The sequence below is a fragment of the Eriocheir sinensis genome, chromosome 28, assembly GCF_024679095.1.
Source record: "Eriocheir sinensis breed Jianghai 21 chromosome 28, ASM2467909v1, whole genome shotgun sequence".
In the NCBI taxonomy this organism is placed as follows: Eukaryota; Metazoa; Arthropoda; class Malacostraca; order Decapoda; family Varunidae; genus Eriocheir; species Eriocheir sinensis.
The window spans coordinates 13,662,551-13,671,729 of NC_066536.1; the positions used below are offsets into that span (position 1 = coordinate 13,662,551).

The following is a 9,179-nucleotide window of genomic DNA, read 5'->3' on the forward strand; positions in this document are numbered from 1 at the left end:
AGTGATGACGAGGATGACCTGTTTGTCGATGGTGATGAATGTTGAAGTAACATTATGTGGTCAGTTATTTACATTACTCATCCACCCATCATATACTCGCTATCTATTTTTGTTTGCTATGACTTTTTAACATATCTACATGAACACATATCGTATGGCAGTCTTTTCCTAACATCAGAATAAATTATTCATATATTTCTCAAATTTTGTTTCACGTTTTTACTCTGCAATGAATTCCCGCTTCAATTCCACCCTTATTCCTTTCCGTCTCTTACGCGATTTCCTATAAATGATCAAGCGTCAGCTACGTACTTCATCCCATCATACGCTCAACGTAACCTGTGGGAAGGAGGGTCATATACTCGTACAACTTTCAATGGTTGTATAATTGCCAAACAAACCTCATACAGCACTTAAGCAACATCCAGTTACGCTGGAGCAGGAATCACGATCTTGTGCATAAAACACCAGACCATACTGAGCATATACTTTCGAGTTATCCGACATTTAGACAAGTCATATGTGTGCAACGCTTCACATCGCATGTACACCGAGAGAGAGAGAGAGAGAGAGAGGGGGGGGGGGGAGAGGAGGAGGGAGGAAAGGAGGGATGGGAGTAGGGGAGGCCAGGGGTGGAGGTAGGTGGTGGATACAAGTCACAAATACGTCACGCCTCACTTGTTCGAATGTGTAAGTGGCTCACGCAGGTTTTGCCATCACAGTCAAGAGTAAACGCCATAATTAACCGCATCTGGCATTGCACAATAGCGTCAAAAATTTGCGGAGTGTGTGAAACAATCTGTGCCAAAGTCCCATGCTGATCAGAGTCTTCGTTTGACAGATATTTGCGAAAAACGGTATGTCATAGGGTCTGATATGGATAGTAGTAAGAGATCTACAATGCCACATGCTCCCCAAAGCGAGTTTTGAGTCGGATAAGATTACTAAGGTTTTGATCTCGAGTAAAATGGAGAATAATAATGTGAAACATCCAACACAACAGTCGCCTCGTTTAGCTACCATAGGTACAGACACCCGACCACGGCGACGCCCCGGCACCCCCGCCTCAGCGTTCAGCCTTTCAAAGAGCTTACCTGAAGGGAACCAAGTAACGCCTCGATACAAAAGCCACAGCGTGCTGCCGCGGCCCTCGCCAGGTGTTGAGTGAGCCGGCGGGGTCTGGAGAGGCTTGCTCATTAATTCAAGAGCGCGACTCCGAACCAGCTTCAAGTGAGTTCAAGTGGTAGTTCATGCTAGATGTTTAGCTAGTTATTGGTTGGTAATAACTTCCTAATTGCAGCTTTAACACATCACAAGCGACTTATTCTGTCGTAATTCTGCTCGTTGGTCACAGTGTTTGCACATCAGCACGGGGAGAGCGGTGCATCACCACTGTGGCCAGATCGCCGCTGCCTGACACTGTGCTGCGTTGTAACGCCGAAGAATAATGGCTGATGAATAACACAAAATAAGCAACTACATATTTATATAAATGATTTGAACGTGAAATAATTGCTTACAAGAATGTCCGAATATAGTAATAAGTACATGATGTAAAAAAAATAATGATGTTGAAATTTACATGGCGATGAAAGCAAATGACACACAGTGACGATGTCGTGACGTGACCGCCGCAGCAGATCTTGACCACAGCCACGGGGGCGCCGCGCGGCCCGAAAGCTCGTCGATGAGCCGCGGTCCTCGCCCCTTCCCTGTGGCTCCTCTTCCCCCGGTGCTCCCTGAGGTCATTTTTGGTGCCTGAAAAAGAGGAGGAATGTTTGGGTTCTCTAGGAATGCGGAAGTCTTGCATCCTCCAAATACTCACCGTATCTTTGTAATTGTAATGAAATGAATTAATAAAATCAACCTTTCCCCTCTCGTCACCCTCCCAAGCCTTGACAAAAGCCACCCGCCAGAAAAAAAACAGGCAGGCGTGGGGTGGGCGTGGCGCGCCGTACCTGAGGTGGTAGTACCAGTGTTGGCCGAAGTAGATGATATCGAAGATGATTGAGATGATGCCCAGACCAAACTTGCTGAAGTTGGTGAAGATGGAGGCGAAGTCATCTGTGGCACAAGAAACACTCGGGTGAGCACGCACGCCTGAGACGAGAGACACACACACATACCACCAAGACCCCCCCCCCGCTGAAGATGGTACCCTAGAACTTTTAATAACGATAATCAGGAGTTGTGAGAAAAGTCTGGAGGTAAGTAGGAGACACAGGGAAGCTGAGAACAGTAGGGACAGGCGGCACGTAGGGCAGGACGAACACTAGCGGCAGGAGTACGCAGGAAAACGCGTAATGAAAAAAGAAACTTGAACCTACTGCTGTTGGCGGAGAGGAGGAACATCTGCGCCAGGGACAACACACCGCCCGCGCAGTCCATCGTGATTCCGAAGATGCTGAAACCCTCGGTGCTTTTCAGCTGATAATTGACGTACACCTGCGGGAGATAAAGACAATAGGAGTGGGAAGGGACGCAGTAAAGTTTAGAATTTCATTAGATTTCGCCAAGACATCTTTTCTACAGAGGACAACAGCTGTAAGATCATTCTGAAACACACGTTCTGGAAGGCATTGAGAACCACAGAGTGTCAGACAGCACACACACCGTACCTGCGGGATGTACTTGAGCGGCGTGATGACCAGCTTCATATAAGACATCAGGTAGAAGACATCGAGCCACCACACAACCCCGACGGCCACCAGCACGCAGTCCACGCCCACCGCCACCACCGAGATGCCAACGAGAGCCATGCAGAGCCACGATACGCTCAGCCCCGCGTTCCGCCCGTACAAGAAGCACTGGATGGCGAGCACGATTTCCATGAAGAGCGCGTAGGAAGCGAAGAAGACGTCGTTGGTTTGGACGTGATTGACGGTTCTTGGATATCGCTCCTTGAACTGATCCTGGGAGCGAAAGTTGGGTTGTTTCTTGGGCAGTAGAGAGGCGGATGAAGCAGACAGATAAACAGCAAAACAACGGGCGTGAGGAGAATAATTATGGGTAGCAAGAAAGAAGATAAACATTCGATAGGATAAGAATCAACAAGAAAACGAAAAAAAAATACACCGAGAGCAAAAGGAGGGGAAGATACACACAAAAAAAACGGGGGTAGGAAGAATAATGGCTGCAAAAGGAGGAGAAATATTGATAGGATAAGAATGAGAAAGGAAAAAAAAGCGAAGTAAGAGGAATTAGTTAACGAAAGGGGAAATAATTAGATGAATGCGTCAAAAGATGGAAAGAAGAGGAGGGAAGATAAACAGCGAAGAAGGGCGAGCGAGGAACATGAGAGGATGGACGATACAAGAAGAAGAAGCAGATGATGAAGATACATATTAGCACCAAAGAGGAACATGAGAGAATGAACGATAAAAGAAGAAAAGAAAAACAGGATGAAAAGCAAAACAAATAGACGAAGACAAGAAGAAATGAAAGCATCAGAACGAACAAAAGGAAGAAGAAAGACGAAAAAGAAAAACAAAAACTAATCACCAGCGACGGTACCCAAAAAAACAAATGAGCAGAGAAAGACAAAGAAGAAAACCGCCGAAGAAGAAAAAGGAGAAAAAGGAAGAAAATGATGAGTAGGCTAGTTCTAAACGTGTGACTCTCGTATATAGTAACTTACCTGAATGAAGGGAACGTAACAGAAGGCGACGTTGAAGACAGTGTAGCAGAGATAGGCGATGATGTTGAGGGTCACGTTGTCCAGACTGAGCCCTTCCACACTGCAGGGAAAGAACGAGGTCAAGGTCACCCTCCTCCTCCACCTTCTTTTCCTTTTTCCCTTCCCTGTATTCTCCTCTTTTTTCCCCTCCCTCTATCCTCCTCCTCCTTTTCTTTTCCCTCTCTCTTCCTCCTCCTTGTTGTCGTCCCTCCCTCCTCCTCCTTCCTCCTCCCTCCCCTCCTTCTCCTCCTCTCCCTCCTCCTTCCTCCCTGTCCTCCTCCTTTTCTTTCCCGTGTTATTTTTTTTTTTTTTTCATTTTAAAGAAATGGAAAAGAAAGCGAGCGAGCACACACACACACACACACACACACACACCTGCTTTTTTTTTGCACTGACAATCAATCAACCAACCAATAGCACGTTGTTTGACCCCTTGTTTCCCCTTCATCATGCCCCCCCAGGGTCGTCGACCCACACCTGGGGAACCCCTGCTCTACTCTCCTCCTCTTTCCCTCCCTCTCTCCTCCTCCTCCTTTTCCTTTCCCTCTATTCTCCTCCTCCTTTTCCTTTCCCTCCTCCTCCTCCTTTTCCTTTCCCTCTACTCTCCTCCCCTCCGTCGTCTCCTCCTCTTTCCCTCCCTCTCTCCTCCTCCTCCTTTCCCTTTCCCTCTATCTTCCTCCTCCTTGTCCTCCTCCTCCTCTTTCCCCCCCCCTCTATCCTCCTCCTCCTCCTCCTCCTCCTCACCTCTTCCTCCGCCAGTTGAGCCAGACCTGTGGGAGGAAGGACAAGTCCCACAGAATGGTGTACAGCCAGCCGATCACGTCCGCCGACACGTCCAGAGCGCGGCTGTGGATCACGGACACCCGCACGAACGCGTCCGTCACTCTGGAAAAAGAAAAACACTTACGGTCTTACTTACTCACTTACAGGCTCACTTTTTTATGTACACGCTCACACTCACGTACGTTCACTCGAGGAGGAAAAATAACTCAAATTAATGAGAAAAAACTATAAAAAATGACAAAAACGAAACTAAAAAAGACTAAAATAAGACAAAAAACGAAGCAAAAACTAAAACTCAGAAAACAGACGAAATAAAAAAATAACAAACTAACAAAAAAGTAAAACAGTAAAAAAAAAGCGAAAAAAATCCACTCGGAAAAAAAGAAGAAAAAAACAACAACTCACTAACGAAAAACAAACAAAAAACATACAAAACAAAACTAACCTAAACACACGAAAAACAACAAACCAATCCCAAGCATTAGCTCTGACCCACCCAAACAACGATTCTCACTCACGTACGACACAAGAAAGGAACAAACAACGACTCTCACTCACTAAAACACGTACGACACAAGAAAGGAACCACCAACACCACCACTTACCCCACACAGGAGCCGTTCGTCGTCACCCCCACCACAGTCTTGCCAACCCAGCGGCTCACCAACTCCACGCTCACGTTGGCAACCACATCATCCCCTGCCGAAGACTTCCCCCCTGCAAAACTGACTCCTGACACATGTAGATAGGGGGGGAGGGGTGGCCTAGGGCGTCGGGGTGGAGGGGTGGAAAGGGGAGATTCTTTAAGGGGTTCCAGACGTCCATTTTCACAGCCTTTGCATCTCTTGGAGGGAGAGGACGAAGAGGAAGAGGGAGGAAGATGAGGCGAAGTAGAAGAAGAAGAAGGGGAAGAACCAGAAGTAGAATCAGATGATGAAGATACAGACACCAAAGAAGCAGAAGAAGGAGACGGAGAAGGCGAAGTCGAAGTAGCAGAAGAAGAGGTTATGGTCGCGGTGGTAGTCGAAGTAGGAACGCTTGGACAGAGAACAAGGTCTTCCAGGGGCTCGACGCTGGGGCTGGCTGGGTCGTAGGTGAAGTTGACGGCAAGGCACTGGTTGAACGACCCCCTGGAGGCAGCAAGGCGAGAGTGGTTACTGCTTAGACGTGGATAAATGGGACAGATATATATGTGGTAACTGTATAGGGTTGACTTTCTCTCTCTCAGTCTATCTATCTATCTATCTCTCACCAGGCCTGGAGAATCACTGTGGCGTTCTCGTGCTTCTTCGCCACCAGTTCGATGTCTTGTGTTGAGAACGTAAGCCACGCCGTCTCTTTGCACGGCGCCGTCAGCTGTTCCTCGCCCCCTCCCGCCCCCTCCGCCGCCGCCCCTGGGTAAACAAACACACTCAAGAGATAAGAAAAGTAAACAAAACAAACAAAGTGATGCACAAGACTAGTACAATAACGCCGCCTAAAACAGAAACGAATGATTGATCCTAAAATAAACGCACTCTGAGATAAGAGGAAACACACACACACACACACACACACACACACACACGCACCATATCTCTCATTCCTGCGATTTCAACAGTGATTATAAAATGGTTGGCGGGCGAACACACACATGCATTAAATTCAAACCCTTTTTTTCATCCCTTCCTCTCCTCTTTTTCTCGGGACACGAACCCAAACTACACTTATCAACCATTACAACGACGAATTATGGTGTGATGACGATGGGAGATCTTTTTTTGTTTTTTTTTTTTTGCTACTAACCCTGACGAAGGAAATGAAGCAGGACGAGGAGGAGGCAGCGGCGGAGATGGACATGACTCTCCGGGGCGACACTTCCTTCCATGGCTGCTGGCGTTGAAAGAGGACGAGGAGCGGCGCAAAACAGTCCACAAGCAGCAGGGAGAGGAAGAGGAGGAGGGGGAGGAGGACGTGCAGTAAGCAGACCAGCAGAAGCCGAATAAGCAGGAGACGTAAAGGGCAGCAGGCCAGGAGGAGGAGCTGAGAGAGGGAGAGAGAGGGAGTCGTGAGGAAGGATGTGGTGAGTTGAGCTGACAGCACACACACACACACACACACACACACACACACACACAAGTGTTCGTATGAGTAAAAGAGGAAGAAAAAAAAGACATCCACGCTAAATAGAACACTAACCAACACCAACACCACACCGTTCAACACAACCAGACTGACCATCAAACAGCTTATTCCCCCCCACCCCCCGCCCCCCCACCCCCGACACACATCGAAGTAGAGGAACAAAGAAAGAACAGAAATGAACAATAACCAGAACCCAAAACACACCACCAAACTGCATGACACAACCCACAACTTACTCCTCTCCACAATCAACTTATTCCACTCAGCAGCCTTCACCACGCCCAGCACCGCCCTTCAGCACCTCTCAGCCACCCCCAGCAGAGAGCACACACGCCTACTGATCGACTGAGCCTTGACGCTGCTGGTGATGGTGTTGCTGACGGGCGGGGCGGGAGATCATGCACACGAATGGACACTATCTAACACGTGGTTGGCTATCGCGGAAACAATGGCAAACGGTGGTCAGGGTGAGTCAACGAGGAGGAGGAAGAGAGGAGGGTAACGGGGGCAGGGAGGTGGAGGGGGTTGTTTGTGGGGCCTGGGTGAGTAGGTAAACATTGCATACTGATCCCGGTCACGTGTTGTATGTGAAATTTAGGGGATTGTACGGAACGGAGAGGAGAGGATGTGCCCCTTTCAATGCCTGGTTCATGTAGTTTCGAATACCACACAACCCTTCTCTGCATTTCTTTATTTCGACTTGGATGTTACCCGCATTTAAGAACATAAGACATAATACCCGATTCATCTTGGCTTCGAGTACCACACAACCAACCCTTCTCTGCTTCTTTGCTTATTTCCACTTGGATTAATTAATGTTTCCACTTGTATGTCACCCGCATTTACCTGCCTTTCTATCATTAGCAAACTATCGCATGCCTTACTGTACGTTAAAAATGCATGGTGACTAACTTTATAGCCTATGTGTGTTAACAATAGGCTTAAATAATGTTAGTTTTTTGAGTAAGGAAGGTAGCTCAAGGGAAAAATAAAGAACAAAAAATCCCGGTAATCAATGCTCCTCTACTGTATCAGCGGTAGCCAGACTGTAACTCCGTGACCTCTGTAACCCACGTGACGAGGGCATTTTGTAAGCAGCGCCCGGGAGCCGTGACCCGCGAGCACTTCTTCAGTCAATCCAGCTGAGTCAGGGGAAGCTCTGATCCCCGACCCCGAGCCCCCGTGCCCCGAGTCCTTCAAACAAGCACTGGCCGTCGCTGGGGATGGTCGGCTCGTTGTCTCCTTCGTAACGACAGACCACATGAGCAAGTGGTTCTATGTCGAGGTGCTGTGTGTCGTGGAGAAGCCGAGTCCCGCTGCTGAGTCCGACGAGGGCATGTTTTGGTATGGTTTGGTTTGGTATGTTGCAAGGCCTTTGTATTTGTCTGAATCAACGCTGGTATAGTCACTGCTGAGCTACGTCTTACCTGTTTGTTCTTGTAATCTAATGGTGGTCTTAAAATTTACGACTATATAACATCATCCAACAGAAACGAATACAACTGACTGGCTGATGGTGTTGGAAAAGTCAAGGATTAATTGGAGTTGTGGTCATTTAGTCAGGGAGTTTCATCCATACTTATGTTTCTACTTATACAATATTTATACTTAGTTATAAGATATCGAGAAAGTAGTGCTGGCGTCTACAAACTTCATCAGTAACAGTTATAGGCAAGATTAATGTTTTTCTCTCGATAAACGACATTTGTTAGAACTTTATTTATCGGTTTATTTATTTATTCGCAAAGCCAAGTGGGTTCATATATATTTCGCAGGTGTGCAACAGTTTCACATATGCGCGCGCGCGTGTGTGTGTGTGTGTGTGTGTGTGTTGCCAACTGTGCTAATTCGCGCAATCCACAGTCTCGCTCTCACACTGTCACCAGCAAACAATATTATCCCGCACTCACAATATTTATCATCGCATTTTGAAGATTTTGTGAACAATCGCCACGAATCTGCCTTAGAAGAGGGGAGGAATCAAGCGGTTTTCTAGCGACAGATAGCCTCCCCACGGCCTGTCATCTCGTGGGTTGGTGTTGTATCTGTTAAAAAGTGTTGACAGTGGCCAGCGCGCAACCTTGAGCTAGGCTGCTAGAGGGATAAGAAGGCGTGTAACTACGTTCTGCTCCCTCAGACTCCCTCGCAGCTCCTCAGACTGGTTCCTGTTCTCGCTTCAAACTCACTGCCCAGCTTCTTCCTCTGAGTTGAACGAGGAAAATCAAAACCTGGAGTGAAGGCTAGCGAAGGTGATCCACGCTACTGTGATACCTGTTGTGTGTGTGTGTGTGCATGCCAGATCTTGATTACTGTTGTGTGTATTAGCGGGTGGGTGCTTATGCGAGTCCTTCAAGGTGAGTTGTGGCTGCATCTCGCAACTCGCACGATAGAAAACCTACCTAGTAAGTAAGCGCGCATGCAGTGTTTAGTAATCTTTTGTGCTGTGAGCCGTAATGCAGTCTTGTCTTGCGTAGAGATAAATGTTGTGTTTAAAAAAAAATAGTCTTCACTACCGGTGTGTAATGCAACCAACGACGACAATAATAGCCTCTATGTCGTGTCTGCAATGAAAGTGAAGAACAATATATCTGGGAGC

General features: G+C 47.4%; 2 protein-coding genes across 6 annotated transcripts in view; one reads left to right on the plus strand and one right to left on the minus strand.

The window, feature by feature from the left end:
• Positions 1 to 1,471: 1,471 nt before the first annotated feature.
• Positions 1,472 to 7,006, minus strand: LOC127004583 (cystinosin-like). Of its 2 annotated transcripts, none has more exons than XM_050872465.1 (10): positions 6,820 to 7,006; positions 6,245 to 6,328; positions 5,712 to 5,853; positions 5,065 to 5,589; positions 4,421 to 4,561; positions 3,638 to 3,737; positions 2,619 to 2,912; positions 2,328 to 2,445; positions 1,959 to 2,064; positions 1,472 to 1,758 (listed from the first exon to the last, which is right to left on the minus strand). In XM_050872465.1, exons 2-10 carry the CDS (start codon positions 6,324 to 6,326, stop codon positions 1,746 to 1,748), a joined length of 1,521 nt encoding a protein of 506 aa, XP_050728422.1. In that variant the 5' UTR covers positions 6,327 to 6,328; positions 6,820 to 7,006; the 3' UTR covers positions 1,472 to 1,745. The 2 variants fall into 2 exon arrangements, with proteins under 2 accessions (XP_050728422.1, XP_050728421.1); XM_050872464.1 differs by having other exon boundaries at positions 6,245 to 6,481.
• Positions 7,007 to 7,783: 777 nt separating this feature from the next.
• LOC127004584 (iodotyrosine deiodinase-like) overlaps positions 7,784 to 9,179 on the plus strand; it is an 8,073-nt gene continuing 6,677 nt past the window's right edge. Inside the window, exon 1 of one of the 4 annotated variants that reach the window (XM_050872466.1) lies at positions 7,784 to 7,942. In XM_050872466.1, the coding sequence (XP_050728423.1) occupies positions 7,845 to 7,942 (98 nt within the window). In that variant the 5' untranslated portion in view covers positions 7,784 to 7,844. Of the gene's footprint in view, positions 7,943 to 8,543; positions 8,833 to 9,067 lie in introns of those variants that run through there. The other 3 variants (XM_050872467.1, XM_050872468.1, XM_050872469.1) reach the window with 3 other exon arrangements.